This window comes from Mytilus galloprovincialis, chromosome 10 (assembly GCF_965363235.1).
Source record: "Mytilus galloprovincialis chromosome 10, xbMytGall1.hap1.1, whole genome shotgun sequence".
Lineage (NCBI taxonomy): Eukaryota > Metazoa > Mollusca > Bivalvia > Mytilida > Mytilidae > Mytilus > Mytilus galloprovincialis.
The window spans coordinates 50478996-50505945 of NC_134847.1; the positions used below are offsets into that span (position 1 = coordinate 50478996).

General features: G+C 32.0%; 1 protein-coding gene across 1 annotated transcript; it reads right to left on the minus strand.

Annotated features, from left to right (window-relative positions):
• Nucleotides 1–20837: 20837 nt before the first annotated feature.
• On the minus strand, nucleotides 20838–26718 carry LOC143047749 (trypsin beta-like). Its single transcript, XM_076220983.1, has 7 exons — nucleotides 26578–26718; nucleotides 25930–26000; nucleotides 24624–24787; nucleotides 23770–23848; nucleotides 22549–22726; nucleotides 21390–21526; nucleotides 20838–21020 (listed from the first exon to the last, which is right to left on the minus strand). The coding sequence occupies exons 1-7, from the start codon at nucleotides 26615–26617 to the stop codon at nucleotides 20868–20870; spliced, it is 822 nt and encodes a 273-aa protein (XP_076077098.1). The 5' UTR covers nucleotides 26618–26718; the 3' UTR covers nucleotides 20838–20867.
• Between the last annotated feature and the right edge of the window lie 232 nt (nucleotides 26719–26950).

A 26950-nucleotide genomic window follows, 5' to 3' on the forward strand; every position in this document is an offset into this window, starting at 1 on the left:
TATTCGTTTGATGTGTTTGAGCTTTTGGTTTTGCCGTTAGATTAGGGATTTTCCTTTTTGAATTTTCCTCGAAGTTCAGTACTTGAGCTAAAATGGAAGCCGTAAAACTAGTTAAATAAATTTACAATATATTGTGGTTCTGGATCTCTTTTATTACATCTAATTACCTGTTCGAACATGATTCAATTCGGCTGAAATTTGCCGCATTCTTCTTTCATTCACGTATACATACAGGACCATCAGTGCTACTATATATATATATACAAACATGGCTGTTGTTGCTAAAAAAAATACAGTAAAGAATACAACTGCAGTTTTTGAATTTTATCTGAAAGATCACTTTGGCAGGAGCCTTTCTATGGGAACATTTTCATAAAGAATCGGATAACACATTGCTGAGGTAGTAGCCATGAACATGTTTTTCTCATGTTTAACAAGAACTAAACTTTGATAAACTGATACATTTTCTCTTTTACTTTCTAAAATGTTTTTGAAAGAAATATTTTATTTGTATAGAATGCCCGTTGAATTGTATTTAATGTTCTTCATATTAACTGAAAACCAAAAACACATTACATATATAGTTTTCTTACAAATTGCCTGCGGACTTCCTTTTTACTAGTACACTTGGTACAATCAAATAAAGGCAACAGTAGTATACCGCTGTTCAAAACTCATAAATCCATGGACAAAAAACAAAATCGGGGTAACAAACTAAAACCGAGGGAAACGCATTAAATATAAGAGGAGAACAACGACATAACACCGAAACGTAACACACACAGAAACGGACCAAGCATCAGACAAAACACCACGAGAATAACAAATATAACATGAAAACCAAATACATGAATTTGGGATAGACAAGTACCGTGCCACGTCTTATCTCAATATCTCAAAAATAAGAGAAAACACAAACGACTCAACGTTAAAATGCAACACACACAGAAACGAACAATAATATAACAATAGCCTTCAATTCAAACACCTGATAATGAATTGTTTAAATAATTTTCCTTTCTTTTTTAACTCTTTGTGTTGCACAATGTTAACATGGTTAAGGATAATTGACTGATTATTAAGAACTTTCTAATGGCATAACATTTATACAATAGAAACTTACATTAAATTTAGCATTACAGAAGCAACTTTTCTACAGACTCATGTTTTATTGTGGATTTTCGTCATTTAAAATCATAAAAATGGTCACTTTTATTAAAAAATAATAATTCAAGAGAAACAATTCCTTAATTAAATGTTGTTAAAATTGCTCCTCTTATATTTAATGCGTTTCCCTCGGTTTTAGTTTGTTACCCCGATTTTGTTTTTTGTCCATGGATTTATGAGTTTTGAACAGCGGTATACTACTGTTGCCTTTATTTATAAAAACACAGAGGGCTAATTTGTCAATTTAATATTTTTATCTAAATTCACATTTCGCCTTAGTTCAATTCCCATCTGGCCTTAGTATATTTTTTACTTTTTTTACCTGGAATTCACAGCTAAGGCGAAATGAGAACACACCTGCAACTTCGAAAATAGTTGAATTAATGACTTTTGAAGTGTCAAAACATCGTTTGAAGTACTTGCATGATAATATATTTTTCTACATATATACCTCTTTGCCTCATAATCTCATTAAAAGCCAAATTGCGAATATATATGCTTAAACTCTTTAAGGATTTTCTTTTAATAATAACAAACAAAGGAACTATGTCAATTGGACCTGCTTTGATACGATAACTGTACTTGAAATTTTACTTGAAAACATTTTTGTTCGCTATGGAGATTCCGTATAATAATTATCTTCAAGTAATGGGAATTGCAATGGGGTCACAACATATTGCGGACCGATTTCTGTCTGTGTTGTTATGAGTTACAACTTAAGCTATAATCATCAAAGACCCATCAAAACATCATCTGATATAAACATTTCATAACACTTTCAGAGATTTTGATGATAGATTGGCTCTCAATAATGACTAATAGTAACAATAAACACTAGCCTTCCATAATCTTGATATCTATATTTTAAACTGGAAGATTTATACCAAAACAATAACGATAAAAGAGATGATTTTTCTTTTTCTATTGTTAATTTTCCATTTTTAGATGGTGATCTTCCCCTGTCATCATCTTATGGTGTTTATATACCTCAGCTTGTTCGATACGCTCGTGTTCGGAACAACGTATTTGATCAAAACGAAAAAAACATCTGTATTACTGAAAAATTATTACACCAAGGTTTTCGATATCACAAACTAGACAAAACATTTACTAAAATTATTATCGATACAAGGACAAAATTTTGTAAATATATATAGATTATAACATGCCCTTTTCCATAGTGGCCCTGGTATCATCCCGAGACTCCCATATCGGCCTCGAGGCTTTAGCCGAGGGCCGATATGGGTCGAGAGATGATACCAGGGCCACTATGGAAAAGACATGTTATAATCTATTTATCACATATTTAAGTTTTGTAGGAAAGAGGAAAAAAGTTCAATTATAATAATTTAATGAAACAAAACAGGTAAATCTTTAAAAAATATCACAAAAGTTTTATCACATTTTCAAATTTAGTTTTTATCATTTACTCCATAGAAATTTATTGTCACATTTCCACTTATTTTAGAATATGGCAATACACAAACGCGTGAATTTGGCATAATTGGGTCTAAATCTATAACTGTTGGTTGTGCACTGTTGCTAGTTGCCATTGTAGCAGAATTTGCCTCATAACTTTCAATGCAAGCAACCATTGCATCGACATCTACATTTGCTCTAATAGGTGGAAAAGTGCTGTCAGGGGTAATATTGTGTCTGGTGTCAAAGTATCAACAGGCCGTCTTTTCATGAACTCTTTAAAAGCATTTACAGGACATCTTGGGTCACCTACAAAGAAGACCAATGGTTAAACTTACAAAATAAAGAAGAAACTTTTTTTTTCAAAACATACAACACTTTTTATAAATATTCTTAAATGTAAATCGCAGAGAATATATGTTATGTTATGTTATGTATTAAGAATTCGATTTCGGCTTTTTTTGTGTTCTGTTCCTATTGCTGCAAAGTAGTTTTATTGTGAGTTTATACATGAATTGATACTTTATTAACACTTGATCATAAAAACTTACTTATTCCTAGCAGATTTTTGTTGAACAAGGAATCAATTTCATCAGAAGTGAAGGGGTCTGCACGTCTTTTTTTTGTTTCCAAGTCCTTTCCCTTTTAATGCTTTACGCTTCGCTCCTAGAACATCCCGAGAGTGTGCAAATTCATTTTCCTTTAATATACTGATGTTGCTTTTTTCATTCAGATATCTGTGTATCGAGGATTGTATGCATTTTAGTGAATCCGGCTCATATTCTTTTCTATCTTTTGTACGTAGAGTGGGGTGCTCATTTTCGCCATATCTTTCCATGTTTTCTACAGTTTATGTTCAGGTCTAAATGTTTTTGAAGTATACTGATATTTCTATATGAAGATAACTTCAAATGCAAAATATACTTAAGCTTGAAAACCGGTTTGTTTTAAAAAAAATCATCTGAAAAGTTAGATTAAAGGGTGTTTGAAATTTCCGGATGTTTTGTCAATGGGGGACACATATTCGCCGTTTTTACACATCTATTTAAAACCAAATAACCGCAGCTTTTAACAATTTTTATCAAATCAATTGCATTATAGATGAATACTAAAGAATTCAAAATTAGGGCATTCAGTCAAATATTTAATTAGAAATACTTCTTTGAAATCGTGTTTTTTATTCAGGAAATTGTCCGAAAATCGTTGTCCGTTTTTCGGTCATTTTCGGTAGGAGCCGCAATTTTGTCTCAGTTTAAAAAAATATTATATTTGTTATAAAAATATAATTTACGGGTACATTTCTTCCATTTCAGCCATCCTTTGAAGTTTTTACACCTCAAAATCCTTAAACGGCGAAATTGTGTCCCCGGCGAAAATGAGCACCCCACTCTACTGCTATAAAAAAATCTGGCCAGATACATATTCATCGCTTCAACTATCCTCCGACACTTGTTAACCAGTCCTTCAGAATTTTAATGTCACTTACTGGTTTTTTTCTCGTATTGGCGTTTTTCATTAGTTCCACAAAGTCTCCCGTTTCGCCTTCTCCCACTACGACAAAACGAGAACCGTCACCGTCATTGTTCGCCATTGTCGTTAAGGACGCAATGACGTCACGTCATTTAGAGGGCACAATATCAATATCTCTTTTTTGCCCCAGGCAATTTTGAGGTTATTGCATATGCAAAACCTAAGGTATTCATAACAAATATGTGATATGCAGACATCTTATACGTCCAGGTATTTCACAAGCAATCTTTTATGGTTATACTCTATACAAAACACAAAATTAATGTCATTCAACTCAAAAGCTAACCAAAGACATAAAGATTTTTTCAGAAGGGATATAGTTACAATACTGTTGTCAGGTCAATAAAGATGGCATACTTTGGTATTAATATGGATTAATATGGTCTTTGTATCGAAAATAAACACATTTATTCTAAAACTAGTTGTTGGCATGATACGGGTTATGTTCTCCACATACGATGATCTGATAATCAGGATAAAAAGCCTTTAAGGGAAGTATTGAACTTGATTTTCACATGATGAAGACATATTATTAATCTTTCAACTAGTTTAGTGGAGGTCTGAAGCTGGTATGTCGGTATTGCTAGTAATCCTTTGTTAATTTATGTTTTTATTTTCTGTAACCTATTCTGACATCGGACTCGGACTTCTTTCAAACTGAGTTTTACTGTGCATATTGCTAGCTACATTGGATATTAGTATAGAGGGAGTGGGAGATCTAACAAAAATGTTTAACCACACCGCATTTTTGCGCCTGTCCTAAATCAGGAGCCTACGGTATTTGTTAGTCTTGCATGTTTTTTTTTTTATAATTATTTACATGTTTCGGAGTTAAGAGTGAGATCCATTCCCACTAAACTAGAACGCATTTTTGTTGAGGAGTCGGGTGCGAGACCAATTGGTCGCCTTGTTGGATTATTGTCTCTTTGACACATTTCCCATTTTCATTCCCAATTTTAGACATGTTCTAACATCGTAGTTAAATCCCTAATGATATTTCTGCATGTCAAAATTAACATATATTTCATTATGAAAGACTTACAGAATTTTACGAATTTTGTAATTGAGGAGCTAAATCGTAGAACCTTTGTTTAGCCTGCTATTGTTTTATCAGACATGCTATTGTTGATATTTGAATTACATATGCATACTATATGTCTTATAGAATTGAAATACGTGTCTGCTGACAGTGAACGCATGCCTTCTATTCAATATACTTTACTGCAGTACATAGAGTAGATTATATAGAACAAAGAAAGGCAATATGTAGTAAAATACGATACAATCTGAATTATCTGTGTTGTCCTTGGGCTGTTGTCTACTCTATTGGTCGGGTTGTTGTCCCTTATGAAAGAGAGTTTAGAAAATGCACAGAAATTTAAATGAAAACTTTTGGTCGTGTTTCAACATGTGACTACATTAATCAAACTATTTTTTAAGATAAGTGATTTGGATTTATTTTAAAGATTACTAGAGAAGGTCCCGATATTTCGGCCTAAAATTCGAAGTACGTCTAATGAGAGATATTTTACATTTTTTAAACCCTTAAGTGTCTACTTCATTTAATTCAAATGGTTATTGTAAAAGTGTAGGACTGACTTGACTATTGAAAACCTTCAATTCAAGATTAAAGGAAAATCCATCAAATATGTCATTTTACCGCACTTTTCAGACGGTTTTTGTTTAAAATGGAAGTGACGCATTCGTGTTCACCCTCCAAATTTCTATATGTTGAGTATAAGCATTGAATACAACATATATTTAAATATTAAACTGAACACACGTTTGGCCACATTCATTTTAGACGAAAAATAGTCCTATAATAAACACAAATGTTGAAATTGTGAAGATACCAGTATGTCTTCATGGAATAAGGATGCTAGTACCTGGTGTATATCCATTGTAATATAAAAAAGAAACAGCACACATTTATGTAACAAAAATATTCTACTTTCCAATAAATAAGTTATATCTTAACAACTTTGTAAAAACGCTATATTTTGGGTCCAAAAAGGGGTCTTATCGGGCCTACTCCTTTGCAATTTTCAGGTCTTTATAAAAAATAAATCTTAAAAGAATGATATACCTGTTACAAATAATGTTTATCCTGGAATTGTATTAAATCTCATTACCTTTTATGTCCTCTGTGGATCTACTTGTATCATGTGTGTCTGAAATGTCCCCTTGTCCTCTTCCCTTCTCATATATGTATACGTACATAGCCATCAGTGCTACAACAATATATGGAACGCCAAAACTGTCTTGTTACAACCATTTTCATTATATGATGTGCATTTACCTTTATATGATGTGCATTTACCTTTACATGATGTGCACTTGTCATTATATGATATGCAAACACCTTTATATGACGTGCAAATATGCTTATATTATGTGCAAGTATCTATATATGATGTCCAAACATCTCTATATGATGTGCAAATATACTTATATGATGTGCATACATACTTATATGATGTGCAAATGTTCTTATATGATGTGCAAGCATACTTATATGATGTGCAAACATTCTTATATGATGTGCAAAAATCCTTATATGATGTGCACATATACTTATATTATGTGCAATGTACTTATATGATGTGCAAATATACTTATATGATGTGCAAACATCCTTATATGATGTGCAAACATCCTTATGTAATGTGAATTTTCCCTTATATTATGTGCAAACATGTTTAAATTATATGATGTGGTTGTGTCATTATATTATGTGCTTGTAATCTTATATCATGTGGTTCGGTTAACTTCATTATATGATGCCGAAACGTCATTATATGATGTGCTTTCATCGTCGTTATGGTCAATGAACATGATTACGATTAGAATGATTACTGTCTACGTCATAACTGATTCCGATCTGCTTCTGCAGAATTAATATAAACCCGGATCAAATCTGTAGCTATCGTTTGGAAAATGGTTGAGATGTAAAAAGAAAAAAACCTTGACATGTTTTTTTCTCGATTTAAGATGAAAAATAACACCAGATATTATTGGAAAATTGTCAAATTGTGAATTGCAAAGTTTAGTTTTAATCAACTGGTCTACATTAATGAACATAAGAGGTCTGCAATAATGGGCATACAGTTAAAGTTATTAAATTATTCTTTTATGCCATGCTCTATGCTTATTGTACTAGGCCTATATGTGACAATATCTTTATATCTTGCGTTAGCGGCTTTTTTTTTAAAGAAGTAAATACATGAATTTCAAGTATGTTCATTGTTTTGTAAAGTTTGCTTTGCTGATCATTTTAGCTGTGGAAGTTTGTTTTTATATATCACTGTTCTGAAGAAAGACACAAAAATGGGAAAAAAACGGACATTGATACTTGGTAATGACCAATATAATGGACCGGTCATTTGCAACTCTCATAAAGAGGGGATAGGAAAAAATTAAGGGAGCCTTTAATTTTGATTTTTTTTTTTTTAACAAAGTGGTGGTATTCAATTGTATATATTTATAGATTTGACGCAGTATAATGTTTTTGCGATGTGTTCGTTGTCCGTAAATACTTTGTTGCCAGTCAAAAACTTTTTAGAAATAAGGGGCCAAAACGTCACTTAAAGCAAGCAATGCTTACGGTTCTTTGATATGTTGAATCTAGCAATATATTTAGATTTCGGATATTGGACAATATAATAGGTAATTGCACAATTTTAACTTTTGAAAATCTTAGACCACATTTATTATGTGTCACAAACCTATGATGTGTCAGATATTGAATAATGAATTAATTCAAATTCAGACCTGTATAAAGCTGGAATGGTTATGTCCATACTTGCCCTAACTGTTTAGGGTTTGACCCTCATCGTACTCCCCCCCTCCCCCCCCCCAGTAAAAATTAATAGATTTGACTCGAAAGACGTCAATTTTACGCCTAGCTCCGCTAGCCTCATCTGTTAAAATCTAAATCCTTATTTTTTCAACAAATTTCTTCTAGCAGTGTATGGTTTCATCTGGAACTAGTAATATTGAATGAAGGTGTGATAAATATCAATTAGACCATAACCGGCATATCCAAATTAAATTTTAAGTCGCAAACAACTTCCACACTTGAAGTTCTAGATCCACTATTGACGTGCTATTTTAAACTTATATAATGCGTTTTTTTGTTGTTATTACGCACAAATGTATTGAGAAAGGTGTGTGTAATTGTTCTCTGGTGTTTTTTTAGCGGGGTGTAAAGTTTATGTCTTAGGAATGATTGTGTTTTTTTTCCCTATTTCACGGTAATGACTTGAAATTTTTTTTAGAGGAATTCCCATATTTCCTACCCCGTCCCGACCACCAATGATGAAAATTGAAAATGACAATACTTATAATTTACTTATTTTTAAATCTGTTCTTATAATTTTAAAAAAAAGAAGATGTGGTATGATTGCCAATGAGACATCTCTCCACAAGAGACCAAAATGACACAGAAATTAACAACTATAGGAAACCGTAAGGCCTTCAACAATGAGCAAAGCCCATACCGCATAGTCTAAAAGGCCCCATGATGACAATGTAAAACAATTCAAACGAGAAAACTATTTTGCTAAGAAAAGATTTCTCTATAAATAAGTATCAAGATAATAGGCAATAAAACAACAAAACTCTTCAGAGCCAAAATTGCCCAAAATGGGACCTTAACCATAGAATATATTCAGACACATTGCATTCATTTTTTTTTAATCTATTGTAGTTTTAAAGATAAACGCAAAATATTAAAAGTCCCCGCCGTATATCTTCACTTAGAAAAATTGAAAACACAACTCTCTATCTGTCAGAGACCACCAGGCCGCAGTAAACAAACATAAATACAGTGTTTTTATGTTCATTCAGACACAAATCTAATTTAATTACAGATATTGTGTGTCCAAGCTATTCTTACGCGGATCTGAAAACGCTCCATTCTATTTTCTGTTTAAAGACCATTGGAATTCTCGGTTTTGTCGGATTTATATACACCTTCAAAAATGTGAAGGCTGAATTTCATTGGCTGGTGTAATATTTACCAGAACAAACAGCATCAAAGGACTGAAGTACTGAACATCGGATGACTGCAAGTTCTCGTGGATGGTCACACGCACTTGTCTAAAAAAATCACATCTCAATACCTGAAAGTGAGGTTAACTTACAGAGATATTTTTTATGAGACAACTTCGTGCTTGGATGATGAATAAAAGACAGGGAATTCAACCGCACAGTAATAACTATTATATTGTAGTGATACAAATCAGTATACTCTGGTTTGTTGTTATATATTAAAGTAATATTTGTAAATAACAGTTACATGTATACATAATTTTGATCAAAATGCTATAGCATTATATTCTAGTATTCTAATAATAGTGCAGTGCAAGTGCATGGTGAAAACTCTTCTGTAATAATTCGAATTTTCTAATAGTTTGGATTGATGTAGGCATTCATTTTCCCCGCATAAACGTTCCTGAGATATTCTTCCGCATGCGTTAACACAATTGTTCTGTACGTTTGCATATATATTTTACTTACACATATGAAGTGTGGGCAGGAGGACGTGTACTTCCCTTTTCCAGGACAAACATATTTTTCGACTTTAATGAAAAATCTCTTTTTTAAAAATAATATGTTTTTTAATTTCATTATTGTTTTATTTTTTCTCTCATTTTCAATGGAAACAGTTATTTTGATTCCCTCCTGAAAAAGATACAATATCTTTCAAGAAACTTGGAATTAAATATTACAAAAAAAAAAAAAATGCCCCCCCCCTTTTCCCCCGCAATCACCCCCAAAAAATCAATGGTCAGTATGTTAGCCCCTTTTTACGGAGTTGTATATCTGAACGGCTTTCTTTTTATATTACGGGCAACTGTCTAGTGGCGGTGCTTTCATGGTAGCATATTAGCCTCTAGTGTTGCTGATCGTAGGTTCGAATTCCGGCCGGTTCAAAACCAAAAAATTTAAAATTGGTATTTGCTGCTTCCCTGCTAAATTAAGGAGTAAAATCAAATACTTGTTCGGCTGGAAATCAGAATAATCTGTCCGGGAAACACTGCAGGTGAAATGGATTTCTGCGAAGTAGCATGTTAAAAATTCGACTCAGGGTGTCGGTCTATTACAAAACAGGGTTAATATTCATTTCACATTAATATGTTACCGTACGAATATACACCTGTCCAAAGTCAGGAGCCTGTAATTCAGTGGTGGTCGTCTGTTGATGTGTTACATACGATATTTGTTCTTCGTTCATTTTTTGTACATAAATTATGGCGTTAATTTTCTCGTTTGAATTGTTTAACATTTGTCATTTCGGGGCCTTTTATAGCTGATTATGCGGTATGGGCTTTGCTCATTGTTAAAGGCCGTATGGTGACCTATAGTTGTTAACTTCTGTTTCATTTGGTGTCTTGTGGAGAGTTGTCTCATTGGCAATCACATAGTCTTTTATATATCAATTTTCCGCTGGACGTCAAGCATACATTCATAATCATGTAAGTGTGCAATAAATGCATGAAAACATAATAAAAAGATGCAAACAAATGTAATGCACCGAGTTGAAGCTCATCCAATATCTCCTTTCATTCCGTTTGGGGGGGGGGGGGCTCGGTGGCCGAGTTGTCCAAGTATCTAGCCTGTCAACACTTACATGTAGGTTGTGAGTTCGAATCCCACACGTGGCAGGTAAGCTCGACTCCAATATCAATTGATAGAATTATTAGTTTTTCCTACCGAAAGTCAATGTTTCTTTCGGGGACTTCGGCTTCCTCCATCAATATAAACTCACTGTCACGAATTAGAATGATAGTGTTGAAAGTGGCGTTAAAAAGCAATCAATCAAAAAATTATATATGCAAGAGAGGATAATTTTGTAGCTATCGTTATAAAATATTTTTTGAAATTGACTTTGAGTTCATTGATGTCTTTTGAAATGAATAGAAATAGGACGATATGATATGAGTGCCAATGAGACAACTCTACATCTAAGTCATAATGTGTAAAAAGTAAACAATTATAGGTTAAATTACGGCCTTCAAAATGGAGCTTTTACTCAAACCGAACAGCCAGCTATAAATAAGAGCCACACAATTTGTTTTATCATATTATCGCCGCTGCCGGGAAATTCTTCAATAAGTTCCTGCATTAATTGATCTTAATCTTCCTCCGAAATGTTTGAAACGTTAATTTTTGTTAAAATGCACTGTCTCACTTTATCTGAAAAATGCACTTTTGCTTAAAAGATTAAAGATCTATTTCTAAAACGTAATAAGTTAACTGTATGCTCATTATAGTAGATCCCGTATATTCATTATTGTAGACCCATCGATTAAAATTCATAATTTGACAATTTTCCATCAATATTTGGTGTGACTTTTTTCATCTTTAACTCGAGGAACAAACATGTCAAGGTTTTTCTCTTTTTAAATGACTTAAGATTTGACCCGGGTTTATATCAATTCTGCAGAAGCAGATCGGAATCAGTTATGACGTAGACAGTAATCATTCTAATCGTAATCATGTTTATTGACCATAACGACGATGAAAGCACATCATATAGTGACGTTTCGACATCATATAATGAAGTTAACCGAACCACATGATATAAGATTACAAGCACATAATATAATGACACAACCACATCATATAAAGATGTTTGCACATAATATAAGGGAAAATGCACATCATATAAGGATATTTGCACATCATATAAGTATATTTGCACATCATATAAGGACATTTGCACGTCATATAAAGATGTTTGCACATCATATAAGTACATTTGCACATAATATAAGTACATTTGCACATCATATAAGTACATTTGCACATCATATAAGTATGTATGCACATCATATAAGTGTAGTTGCACATCATATAAAGATGTTTGCACATCATATAAAGATGTTTGCACATCATATAAAGATGTTTGCACATCATATAAAGATGTTTGCACATTATATAAAGATACTTGCACATACTATAAGCATATTTGCACGTCATATAAAGGTGTTTGCACATCATATATTGACGAGTGCACATCATATAAAGGTAAGTGCACATCATATAATGACAAGTGCACATCATATAAAGGTAAATGCACATCATATAATGAAAAATGGTCATAACAAGACAGTTTTGGCGTTCCATAACAATAGCATTAATGAATAAGTATACGTAGCCCATGTCTTTTCCGTGATTTCTTCAATAAATTATATTACTAGAAAAGTTGATAAGTAAACCACACAATCGTAGTAATGAACAGTATAGAACAAATGGTAATTCGTATAGAATTCATAAGTAGTCAGGTAAGACTGCAGACAATAATAATACATTTAAACGTAGCGTTAACGATTTTTACACACTACAACGTTACAATACATCCAGAAAACAATTAAGTTACATATCATTGGCATTAAGGGAGTTCGCTTATCAGTTTTAGAGTAATTAACTTTTCAAAACATTAGTTTATATTGATAGGGAATAAGTAAAGAGATTCAAAGAGCAAAAAAAATATATAGGTCACCGTGATTGTTTTCGAGATATAAGCAATTGAAATTTCGGCGGGAAAATATTCTCTCTTGACTTTTCATAGCTTTATCATTAACAGGTTGAAGTTCTAAAAAACTGTTAAAAAGTAATTAAAATTTTATAAGACTTTTCCAGATGGCTTATTATTATACATGTAAAAGATTTACAAATAAAAAAATGGGGGTCACCGGGCAATTTTTTTCAAGGCATTCAAATGGATAAAACCAGAGGATTCCGAAAATCTGACAAAAAATCTAAAACATGACAAGCCAGCTTCCTTAATAAGTATAGTCAGGTTTAAATGTTTATATTTTTTTATTGTAATTAATAATACTACTATTGCAAGATCATTACCGTTCATGTATCAATTTACTATCAGATCTTAAGTTATAGAGGCATTAGGTTCAATTCAAACAAAACATTAAAATTCCTTTTGTTTCAAGTATCAATAAAAGCAGAATTTCAAAATAATGTCTTTATTTCAGCAGTAAGATTTGACCAAATTTGTCAAAATAAGCTCCAAAACATCACTGATGTATTACTGACTTGCAATTCATTCAATCCGTATTCATGTCATCCGGCTTCAATTCAACCCCTTACAAAGAGATGGGTTACGCATGTTTTGCTGTTACAAAATGTTAGAAATTATTATGAATTAAGGAATGTATCTCCCTCATGCAAAGCTCTGATTCCTGTCATGGATTTGGCTATACTTTTTGGACCTTTTGGATTATAGCTCTTCATTTTTTATATAAGCTTTGGATTTCAAATATTTTGGCCTCGAGCATCACTGAAGAGACATGTATTGTCGAAATGCGCATCTGGTGCAGGAAAATTGGTACCGTTAATTTTATTAATTCTAGGTGTCTTCAGCTGTAAAAAGGACAAGAATCTCAACATTACAGATGAAACAAATCGGGATACTTAATTTGATGCCCCATTAGGTGATGGAATTAAGGAGATATTTCTTATTTATTTTAAAGATCGTGGTCTTGTCGACGTATTATTCTATACCGTCATTGGCGGATTACGGTTGGCTTAGCTCATCGCTATTTATATACTTTAGTTTAAATAACACCCCCTTGTCTCAGTGCATCCGTTCACATTTGATATTTAAATCACAATTGAAATTGATAAATGTCAGATACCCTTTTGACTTTGAAACTTTCCGGATTGATTAATCCAAAGTAACATGTATATGACTTGGCATTTAAGATTTTGGGTACTTTGTTTAACCTTTCACAAACTAGATTTAGTATGGTTGGGTCAAACTACTTCACATTTTACAAATTTTTGTTAGATAAAGTAGAAGTTAGCAACTATAGTTCACCGTTCGATGTTCACCAATGTGAAAAGCCCTAACTATATAGCAATTTATAAAAGGCCCCGATATGAAAATTTGAAATGATTCAAGCGAGATCACCAACGGCCTGATATATGTACAAAACAAAAATACGAGATACAGTTACAAATGATAACCAATGAATTACAGGCTCCTAATTTGAGACAGTCACATATTATACAGATTTGGCTAGGTTAACCATATCAACAAAAACTTAAATATAGAAAGGGTTGATAAATTTAGAACTTAAAGACAGAAAATGAAACTTGTGTATGGAAACAGTGGGAGATGAACACATTTTTTTATTAGAGTGTCATATTCTTGAAAATTGTACAGAGCCATTCATCAATGATCTGAATTGAAAATATTATTTTTTATCGATCTTTCTTTAGGGGATAGATTAAAACTGCTACTAAAAATGATATATGAACTAACAGAAAATCAGGATTTATTACTAAAACGAAACCTCGCATATGAAATATTAGAATGATGAAGTTATATATAATGATATAAACTCTGATTTAACAAATTATCAACCACTTTAAAGCTAAAACAACTTTTAAATCCTGAATCTTATATTTTGACAGAAGTTGGTGACCTTATAAAGCAATCTTCAGAACTTCGAAAATGAGGTTAATGTCCATCAAAGGGTACATTACCATTCATAACTATGTTTTTATGTTTATATTTGTAGTTCTTCACTATCTGTATTATATATATGTTTGTATTTGTGTTTGCTTGACCCATATGGGTGTATTTTGCAATTAAATTGTGATATTATATATCAGTGTATGTAAAGTGCGGATCCTAAAATATCATTTTCACTGTATATGCCAGAAATTTTTGATGTAGAATGGTAAATAAACAGACGACTTTTTTTTATTTTTGAAGAAAATGAAGAAAATTAGTTTAAAAGTATATGTTAAGAAACACATAATACTAATAAAACAAAGTAAGAGATGCGAACGTGGTTTTTTCGCGCCTAAATCCAAATAGCTGTGAAATATATACCAAAATAGGTGAATATTTAGGACATTTCACGAACAGATCGTGCAGGTGTTTTATAACTAACAGGTAAGATGTTGTTGCAGAAAAAATATTCATTTCAACACAATTATTAAAGTTGTATAACGTAGAATAGGTTTTGTCATTCAGTTTCTTCACATTTAACTGAATTCCACTATGATACTTTCTTTATGCGAGTCATGTTTACTGTCGAATAATGATACTATTCTTTCATTTTCACTGTAGAGCGATTCATTAGTATTGTATATGCGGCGCATTTTCACTGTATGATATATTTATTTTTTATCTATTACAACGTATTTTTTTAAGCATGTAAAGCAAGACTTTAGTTAGCGTGCTTGCTTTGTTTTTTTTTTGTACAATCATTATGATACATTGTAACACCCAATTTAATTCAAATATAATAATTATATAAATACAGGTTAAACTATGCCGAAACATATAATAATTGTTTAAAGATGTCAATCTTATTTACAAAGCTTGTATAAACAATTATACAAACTAAGCAATCAAGTCAACCAGAGTTTTGCTTTACATGCATTAGGAAACTAGCCGTAAAGCCTTAATTTAGCCGACTTGCTCAAACAATAGGTAAAGTAAAGAGACGGATTTGATAAAATTTAACTTACGGAGAAAAGTTTGGTTTTAAAACACTCTAAATAAATTTAATAGAAATAACATTTATTTCAAATGTATTCCATTTTTAAAATTTCTTATGAATCGTATAGGGATCTTTATCCTTGTTTTTTTTATCCATTTCCATATCCTTGTTTTTTATCCATTTCCATGACACTTCACCACTAATTACGTACATCTTGATAAAGATTGAATCGTTGGTTTTCCCGTTTAAAAGGTTTAACACTGGAGCCCTTTATAACTTGCTGTTCGGTGTGAGCCAAGACTCCATGTTGAAGACCGTATTTTGACGTATAAAGGTATACTTTTATAAATTGTGACTCGTTTTGAGAGTTATCTCATTGTCACATATGACATCTTATCTATCTGTGGCTCAGCCCGAAACGAGACGGGATAAAAAGGGATAAAAACCACACTTTTTAAATATATTTATAATGGGCTTAATATGAGTCAGAAAACAGTAGAATAGTGGGTCGCGTTAGGGTATAAGCGTGACGCGGAATTGCCGATTTGTTTGTAAGCGTGACACGTGATAGTCAAATGATTGTGTCGTGAAAACGAGAAATAAAGTATAGCGGAACACGGAAAATTTTAAAAAATGAGAACTGCATAGTATAAGCGGGATACGGGAATCTGATAAAGCAGTAAGGCGAATCAGGGATCAGACCCCCCCCCCCCCAATGAGACCCCAGAATAAGATATTTTTTTTTATCTTCATCCTATTGTTACAGTCATGCCTTCAATAACAAATGTATCCCATGCATGCATTTTTATAGACAAAAGACCTTATGGATATTTGGGGTTCTTTGACATGCTGAATCTAACCTTGTATCCAGTTTGGGGATTTTTACCAAGTTAACGAAATAGCCCACATAGAGGTGTAAAAGGTTTAAGATCATCAAACATGAATTGTAGCATGCATGTTGTGTACAATTATCCAAATGTGCATTGTTTGACCTCCTTTGTGGTAGTATCCACTCGCGGATCTAGAAATTTTTATAAGTAGGGGTCCAATGACTACCTAAGAGGGGGCCCGCTCCAGTGATTCCATATAAAAGTAACCAAATGTTTTCCCAAAAAGGGGGCAACCCCCTGTCCCCTTAAATCCTCCTCGGGTATCGAGCTGTTCATTACGGATAATTTTTTTGTATCAAGGGTACTCTAATTCACGTACCAATGCAAACAAAAAAGTTCGCCCACACCTTACATTTCATGTTTTGATGACTGTGGATAATTTATGTCACATACCGTTTCACCTTATACAGTTAAAATCATGCAAGCAACAATCGAGTCAAGAACATTTGTTCTACCAAAACTGTCTTTTTCAGAATATGGAAATTGAAGCAGTTGAGGGTACAACTGGGGAAAGTTAATCGTTTATAAGCTTTTCTGTCACCGTTGCGTTTAAGATGAATATTTCTCTGTTCGCAAGTGTATTTATTGCGTGGAAGATAACGTCCTCAAATGTTCTCGTCTCTATTTTACACAGACATCACTTAAACTCCGCAATATCAACCTTTGACTTAAAAAAAATACAGAAATATCTTTTAATTTTTTTTTTAATCAAGGAAAAACGTAATTTGAAGAATACAATATGACATTTTGAGAAACGTTTTTGTTACAAGTTTGAAAAGCTATATATTTGGTAAAGAATGAATGAGGAGTTTGTATTTCAATTTGAAAATACATTTATCATAAATTCTAAAGTCATCAACTAAGTTTTTTCATTTGTTTCAAGTGCATTTATCACATAATTCTACAATAAAAATTCCTCGCATCTTCGAAAATTCCACATCAGAAATGACTGCACTAACAGTGATAATTCATCGCATCTATAGTTAAAATGGATCGCTTTCAAAAATCGATATGCTATATTATGTTGCTTTTATAACACTTATTTGAACTTTAATGCTATGTTTGTACATAATAAAGACATATCACAATGAAAATATGTAAAAACTTTCCTTCAAATCAACTAATTTGGTATTTTCAAAACGTAAACAAATACAGTTTTCCCATGATCCTTTATTCTACAATAGACATACCCGCATATGACAGTGAAAATGAACTAGCTGGATTTGCACTTTATATACACTGATATATATAGTTTTACATATGTATATATTAATGTTGACATTTTTTTTCTCTAGCTTTTTTTATACAATCAATACAGTTATAGTTCTAATGAACAATTATTGTCTTATTATTTTATTGTTTAGTTTGTGTATTATGTTATAAATATTTACATTGTAATTAATCTGCCCTTTAAAGGGATTGTTTGGTTGATAAAGTTATTAAGATTCAGGATTTATTGATAAAGCTCACACACATAAATGTGTTACATGAGGTCAAAGAATAATACATTAACAATAAAATTATCCATTCAGCATGCAGTATTATTTAAACACATAGAAATCAATTTGTTGATATTTTAGAATAACAAAACAGTCTTTTTTATTAAAAAAAAATGTACACTTGCACATTACATATGGAAAATGATTCTTCGATTTTGATGTATTGTGGATTAGAAGTATAGTATCTAGGTAAATTTCTTGGTGTCTTGCAAAATCAAGATAATTATGCTGACATAAAAATAAAAGATAAATTGAAAATTGAAAAATCACCTGTTGAATTATTTTCAAATTTTCAAAACCCCTAACTTCAAAACCATAAAAAAGAATTGAGTGTATCAAAGAAAACATAATTTCAATTGCAAATCAATTGGAATGTTTTCTTTTCTAACCATTCGATATATAAAATACATCGATTTTTGCGCTTGGTAAATAAGTTTGTATTTGTATCTAAAACAGTACCGGTATATTTAAAGAAAACACCTATATAAGAAAAAATGTCAACAACCGGAAGTACTTTGTGATGTAATCTTCCTGCTGTCAAAGTTTCTGGAATAATACCTGCATCCAATACCACAATATATAGCTTAGTGTAAATACATATCAAAATGGTGGAGTTTTTTCAAAAACTACTTTAGTATTCTGTCTGTACCAGGAGATTTATCATGTTTCAAGTATCCATAAGTTCTTGTTCTATAATGACTCCATTTAAAATTGGTTCACTACTCAGCGCATTTATATCAATATCATTAAAATCTTGGTCACTTGCATTCATGACTTTGAAATATTCATGAAAGGATTTAATACGGATAGAATAGTTGTCTTTTTTGTAGCCATCATGTTTTTCCATGTCCTTCAAAATACCTGAGAGTAATTTGTGGATAATTATCCCAGTTCATCCGAACAGTTTGTTCTATACCAATGTAATGTACCGGTAATTTTAAGTTTCTTGTGGTATTACTTTGCCTTACTATTCATTGCTAGTTTATTAGCACATGACTTAATTATATTATACAAGTTTCTAGTCTTGCGAAAGTCATTGCGTTTGTCTTTACAATTTTTATCAAACCATGGTTTATTTTACGGTCGGGATGAACCAGTTTTTTTGTCGTCTTTTGTAAGTACTATTTCTGTCGTATCTTATAGTTATTATCATTTTCATTAACTATACCGTTACAAGAGGAACATTATTTATCTCAATATTACTCAAAACGTGATCAATCTGTTGTAAAGCTTGGGCAAGGTAGTTTTTGATAAAATTGAAGTCCAATTAACTTGAAACTTAGCACAAATGTTCCGTCTGATCTGATCTTTCTAATTGTAATGCTAAATTATAGTTTTACCCCAATTTCACGGTCCACAGATTATCTCTGACAAACTGCATTGGTCTTATAAGGGTATTACACTGCACTGAAATTGTATTTAAATCATAGGTTTTACTGACTGTGCCTCTGATGTAAGAAATGATTGAAAGGGGTTCTGAAAGTGGCCCTGCTTTTAAATGAACACATCGAGGAAGTTCCTTGTAGAGACGGGAAAATATCTGCTATTTTTCTTTTGTCCCAGGTTTAAAAATAAATGAGTGTTGATTGTTTTTGTTTAGTGTTTATGCTCGTATGTACTCGGGACTTTTTAGAGCCTGACATATTCGATAGATTGTGTCGGTCTATTGTCGGAGAACGTAATCGTAACTATATTTTTTTTAATCACATTCTGGTTAGAAATTAAAACATGTGTATAATTCCTATAAAAAAGACAAGAAAGAAGAATGATTTAGCATTTACAATGACGCCAAACTTTTAGGAATGTATCAGTTATATTTGTGTGCGTGTTTTTTCTTGAAAAGCTTGCCTGATTTAAGGATTTATTTTTTCGATTGACGCCTTCCTTCCTCTTTAACGAAAATAAAAACCAAACAAAATAATAAACTCAATAAAAAGAAATAAAACAACTATAATTCAACCACCTGAAGAAATGCCTTTGACGACGGCTGTGAACGGCTAATCAAGACATTTACCAAAACAAGTTCGTCCAGTCGCTAATGCATGGTTTGAGTACACACATTTAATATCAAATATGGCAAAGCCTTTCATTTGCATATGAATTGGTGTTTTGAAAATTCAATTGGTAATAGGCAATTCCGTAGTTTGGTAGAGATATTTTCTCATTCAATTTCAAGATTATAACACCCAAAAATATCCTGTGTGTACCATTCGATTCTTAATGTCATTTATTCATCTATTCATCCCTGCCATAATTCGTAACCAACATACGAAGATAGTTTTTGGAGTGTCAGGACATTTGATCTACCATGCCTTTTCCAGTTATATATTTGTTATAGCTAAAAGGTCTTTTGATACCAAACATAACCAATATTTTTCATATACAGTTAACTGCTCACAACCATTTAATTAATTTAAAATGCTGCTTTTCTTTTTAGTCATACATCTGAAAAGTTGATTAATTGTGGTTTTAAGGACAAATTCTAACAAACTATCAATATTTACATGAAGCTTATGTGTTTCAATTCTATCGGAACCATGAAAAAATTTGGAACATTGTCAATTTTTATATTATAATTTTACGTCTATTTTCAACAAATACATTTTTAATAATGAAAGCTTGACGAAAAATATTGAAACAAACATTTTCGTTATATTTTGAATGTTGAATTGTAGAGAACGTTAGACGTTACTATCGATAAAGCTATCAATGACAAATTATCTTTGTTTAGCTCTTTACACGTAGCCACGTGCCCTCTATCTTTGAAAAGCTGTGTAGTTAAATAAAGACCAATAATCAATCAAAGGGTTGGCTTGCTAACAATTAAAACAAAAATAGAATAACATAAGTATACTGCATTGTTTATTCGGAAATTTTAATTAGGAATTTGAAGCCATCACGAAGTCCATCCAGCTTTTGTACACACCAATTCTAGTGTAAACGCTAGGACGACTTCCTGGACATCCACTCTGACCCCAGGATGTAACACCAGCCAGTTGACCAGAACAAACCATTGGTCCTCCACTGTCTCCCTAATGATAAATATAGATGATATATATATAATGGACGTGTTAAAGAGTATATATATATATTTATGTTAGATTTCTGTCGAATAAAATTACATTATTTTTTATATAATATAACATCTACACATACTGAACACACATGTCTTATGTCTAATGTTTGTCTCTTGATATCTTAAATATTTTATCATGAAGCGTTTTTTTTTTATTAAACACGTTGAATATTGATAAATGTCAAGGTTATAACTTTCGTGCGAACAATTTCTCAGTAAAGAAACAATTTAATCCACATAATAAATATGAAACGCTGTAATATATATATATAAAACTTCATACAGAAACTTAATCAGTACCTATGTAAGAATATGAATCACTTACATTACAAGCACCGTAACCAGTTCCTTGGAATATACAAATATGGCCGTCAAGTATGTTGTTACCAGTCCAATAGTTTTTGCACTCACTATTTCTTAGCACTTGCATGCTTAATGATTTTAAATTAGTGGGTAAACCGCCTGGAAAATAAAAATTGACAATTTCATACAAAAGGCGTACTAGAGAAACATTATTATAGAATGGTCATACAGATGAGTTCCACAGCTGTCTCAAAATTGGCAGTATTCAATCAATTTTATGATATATATTTAAACAAAATTGGGAAAGTAAATGGGGCATGTGTCAAAGCGACAACAACCCGACCATAGAGCAGACGACAGCCGAAGGCCACCAATAAGTCTTCAATGTAGCGAGAAACTCTCGCACCCGGAGTCGTCCTTCAGCTGGCCCCTTAAAAATATGTATACTAGTTCAGTGATAATGAACGTCATACTAAACTCCGAATTATACACAAGAAACTAAAATAAAAAATCATACAAGACTAACAAAGGCCAGAGGCTCCTGACTTGGGACAGGTGCAAAATTGCGGCAGCGTTAAACATGTTTATTTAAAGAATATTCCCTAGGAGCATGTGGCCCTTTTCTAAGGAACCATGGACTTATCCCACCAGTTCTGCCAGACTTCGTTTTAAAAATGTACTTACATATGTTCAACAAGTTCTGCAAGACTTTGTTTTAGTAATGTATTTACATGTTCCACAAATTCTGCCATTTGTGTTAGTAACGTACTTGCATGTTCCACAAGTTCTGTTAGACTTTGTTTCAGTTATGTACTTACATGTTCCACAAGTTCTGCCATACTTTGTTTTAGTAATGTACTGACATGTTCCACAAGTTCTGCCAGACTTTGTTTTAGTAATGTACTGACATGTTCCACAAGTTCTGCCATACTTTGTTTCTGTTATGTACTTACATGCTCCACAAGTTCTGCCACACTTTGTTTCAGTTATGTACTTACATGTTCAACAAGTTCTGCCAGACTTTGTTTTAGTAATGTACTGACATGTTCCACAAGTTCTGCCATACTTTGTTTCTGTTATGTACTTACATGTTCCACAAGTTCTGCCACACTTTGTTTCTGTTATGTACTTACATGTCCAACAAGTTCTGCCAGACTTTGTTTTAGTTTATATGTACTTACATGTTCCACAAGTTCTGCCCCATCCAGTGATTTCACATGTCTGGCCAGCAAACTCGTCAGGACTTCCTGTTGCCAAGGTAATGGCTGAAATACTTCCGGTTAATGACAAACTGGATGACATTTTCATCAAGGCAATGTCATTTGGGAATGTTCCAGCTCCTGAGTTGTAATTTTCGTGCTAAAAAAAGAGTTGATAAAAGGGTTTCATTTCGCTTTTTTCACAATACAAAAATGCAATGTAATATTGCTTGTTATATACAAATTTTGTGCGTTTTAAGTAAGCTGTTTTTCAGTGTATTTTCCGAATGTTTGATATTACAATCTGTTTTACAAATCAAATATCTTGTAAATATATTACATAGGATATTTTTGTTAACGCAAGAGCCAGTTGGGTTACCTTCTTCGACATTGGTATGTCTGTATGACATTACTTTCACCTGACATATAACAGTATATAAATGAAAATTTACATATTTTTATTTATTTACTTATTAGCTTTCATAACAGAATGCAGACAATATATGAATAATATTTCAGAATGACTTATATATTATTGTATATGATGATGCCATGGCTTTTATCTTATGCCCGATGATTATATTCGGACCCAATTCCAAATATTCCATCATGACATATCGGTATTTCTACATGTGTATGCTTCTGTGATGCCGAACACGTAATAAATGAGGAAATCAGGATATTAGTAATTTTTGTCCATTTAAGATATTTTTTTTGCCAGAAACCCGTTTTTAAAGGTTGACCCAGATTCACTGTAGGGTCGTATAGATATATACTGTTTATATTGGACAAAATTAGCTTTCTTTCTTCTTCAATTTTGGTACTGAAAAGTCTTGAAGGTAGCTTATATTTTAATACCTTCATGTATGTGATCAAAATGATAAACATTATTGTCGACTCTAAAGTATAATGTAATGGTGGTGATTTATATTTAACATTATATTGATCCGTCAAATCTCTAAATGAAACAACCTTGCATCTTAACTCCTATAAATTTTTAGGAATATCATTGGATAGAGACAACCGCGTGGAGACCGTGTATATTTCAAAGGGATAAGTAGGCATGGTTTCGTATTATGTCATAAAATCACTGTGTAACTAATGATACACAACTGTGTTTAGAGTGATATGTAATTTTGTCAATACTTAACAAACACATATATTACCCTGAATCATTAAATATATAAATGATCAGAATATTACCGATACGATGAGCTCTATACTTCTCGTAGTCCCACCACTAGCATGAGCTGAAGATCCTGCTCGTATCCTGTAGTCCTGTCTGAATACAGAGAAAAAAGAAAATATGTGTTTTATTATCCATCAGCAATAAGGGAGAGCACTATGTGGTTTCATACGACTGGTGGTCTTTTACACGTTCAAACTATATGAAACACACTACAAAGGGACCTTCAACTAATAGTCTTATAACAAAGGGTTTTGCTATATACAAGTGGTTACTTTAGAAGGTTTTACTCTATAAATTCCAAATTGACTTCATATTTTCCTCTATTTTATCATTAGATTAAATAACGTTAAAGCCTGTTATGTGGATCGGTGGTTACCTCAAACCAATCCGGAATAGACCAATTATGAAAAACTGACCGCCACAAAACAGCCAATGAAGTCAATGTGGCGTTAAACACAAAATAATCCATTTGATGTGCTGTACTAGTATATTAGTTTTTTTTATCTTCGCAAACGCCACAAAACATGGCTTGAATATTGATTTTTATTTACTTGTAAAACAATGTCAAAACAAAATAAAAAACATGGAGACTGAAAAACCCAAATATAATCCGTTTGGAAACGGTTTAAAAAAAACTGTCAAGAAAGATTTAGTGTAAACCGATACTCAGAAATATGTTGAAAATGAAAGCAATAAATCAGATATAGAGATGTTACTTTTTTCTGAAAAAAGTGCATTTGACCAACCACCAGTCCTTGCAGTCATTCAATGTTCAGTTCTTCATTACTTTAATCATATATTAGTAGATCTTGATGTGGGCATTTAAGTTAAGAATTTTTGTGTTATCACAATATATCTATTCACTTACGGTCTAGAGCTGTCGACACAATGTGCAGCCGTTACAATCCAGTCAGCATTCACAATGGCACCTCCACAAATATGGCTATTACTTCTTTGTAGGGACACTTGATGAGGGTGCTGGGAAATTGTTGTATCTACACCACCGACGATTTTCCCTTTACCGTCATCGACCTAGAATAATAAAATATCAAACTTTATAATAATAATAATAACTATTTATGCATTAGTTGTAGGAACAATCCGAGGGTTGTCAACATGTGCATACATATTCTATGTCTTTCTGTCCGGACATCATAAAGTGCGAAATTATGTGCCAACTTCTTTCACATTATTAAGGTCATTTTTTTATGATAATGATAATAAAATATCAAAACTTATGATGATAATAATAAATTTCAAAATTTATCATAATAATAATAAGATATCAAAATTTATAATAATAATGATAAAATATCAAAATTTATAATAATAATAATAAAATTTCAAAATTTATATAATAATAATATCTATTTATACATTAGTTGTCGAAACAATCGGAGGGTTGTCAACATGTGAATACACATACTATGCCTTTCTGTACGGACATAATAAAGTGCAGATTTATGTGCCAAATTCTTTCTCATTCTTAGGGTCATTTTAATCTATCTTTTCCATGTTTGCCCATTATACTTATTTCGTCATGTTTTAGCACCCCATTATTCTCTATTCTTGATTTTTTATTTGTATTTGTCCTTTTTAAAACCAATTTTAAACCCCATCCAACAGTTGCAAAGAGGAATGCCAATAATTCCTGGGTTTTTTTTTTCACATCAAGATCAATTTTCCAAAAGACTTTCAATCTTTACTGTTAAATATATCACAAAACTAAAAACGCCTAACGACAGATGAAAATCATGAGTTTGACAGAAATGTTGGCAAATTTTGAGACTTATCCTAACACAAGTGTTATGATATCTTTGATTAAAACCAACAATCTGTAGTTATAATTAGCGATGTCCTCCGATGCAAAATTTGAGACCAAATGACACAGAAATTAACAACTACTGCTATAGGTCACCGTACGACCTTGAACAATTTACAAAGCCCATACCGCATAGTCAGCTATAAAAGGCCCCGAAATGACTGTTTTTAATTTAATACTATATAAACAATAAAGAATGTGACACTTTTTTAGACTTCGACCCTCGGAGTGAACCAACTACAGGGAAAATTGTTTCTATTTCTTTATTAAAAAAATAGGAGATGTCGCATGATTGCCAACGAAACAACTGTCCACAAAATTATACCCAGTTATTTACAAAAAGAAAGCTTACCGGCCATTTGTCTCCCCTTTCTACACTTTCTATCAGCTCTTTCGCCGGTTGCCATATGTCAACAGCGGAGGCTATAATAATAAATAAAGAGTAAGAAATGCGATAAATTATTTACGACAAACCAAAAAGACACAACGCGCAATGATAATTTACAGTTTGTTGCTCGCTTTTGTAAAATCAATAATATTTATAATTTATTTTATTAGAATAATACTTGATTCCAAAAGTAGCATGTAAAGGTAACAGGATAACTTTAAACAATGTTAGACAAATTAATTATATATGCACCATATAACATACAAATACATCAACAAGTGGCCTTGTTCTCATTTTAGCCCACTTTATATAATTAATCTTAAGTTACAACTCACCAAAAATGTATTTACCCACTTCCACTCAAATACAATTCTTTTTATTTAACTTCAAAAGGCAAAATGACGCATCCTTAATGTACTTTTTTATTCTATAAATGTATAAATACCATTAAAAATGTTCATCTCAATGAATGGATCACCTAATTTTAGAGTTTTTTTTAATATATTCGGGTAACATAAACAAACATATATATGAAGCACCAAACCAAATGTAATAGACTAGAATGAATGAATAAAGAAACAATAGATTGAACAAGTTCTATCAAAAACATACCAGCTACGATCAGTGTAAACACAAGTACTAAGACTCCCATCTTTCTATTTCCTAGATGTCCGATTAGTAACAAACTTTTAAATATTTAGCTTTTTATACATGGTGTAAAATGAAACTTGCACGTTGTGCATGACACTTGTGTATTTCTTAGTCACCTATAATACTTAAAATTGAAATTTATAGACTCTGGACAAAAGCTTGAGATACTTTAAATTACTGCTTAACACAGTTTATAGTTTGAATTAAGTAATTTATTGTCGGCTATCAGTTTGACGAAAAATAGCTAGAACTGATAACACGTGTGGTGGAAGACAATTTTCGTCATGTTATAACATGTACTAAATATTGCTTAAAATGGTTTAAATTAAACAAA

Coding starts and splice junctions, on each gene's coding strand:
- LOC143047749 (XM_076220983.1), bottom strand. CDS start 26,617: ATGGGAGTCTTAGTACTTGTGTTTACACTGATCGTAGCTG. Junction 24,788..25,929: donor AAAGGGGAGACAAATGGCCG/GTAAGCTTTCTT, acceptor TTATTATTCTAG/GTCGATGACGGTAAAGGGAA. Junction 22,727..23,769: donor GTATAGAGCTCATCGTATCG/GTAATATTCTGA, acceptor CTCTTTTTTTAG/CACGAAAATTACAACTCAGG.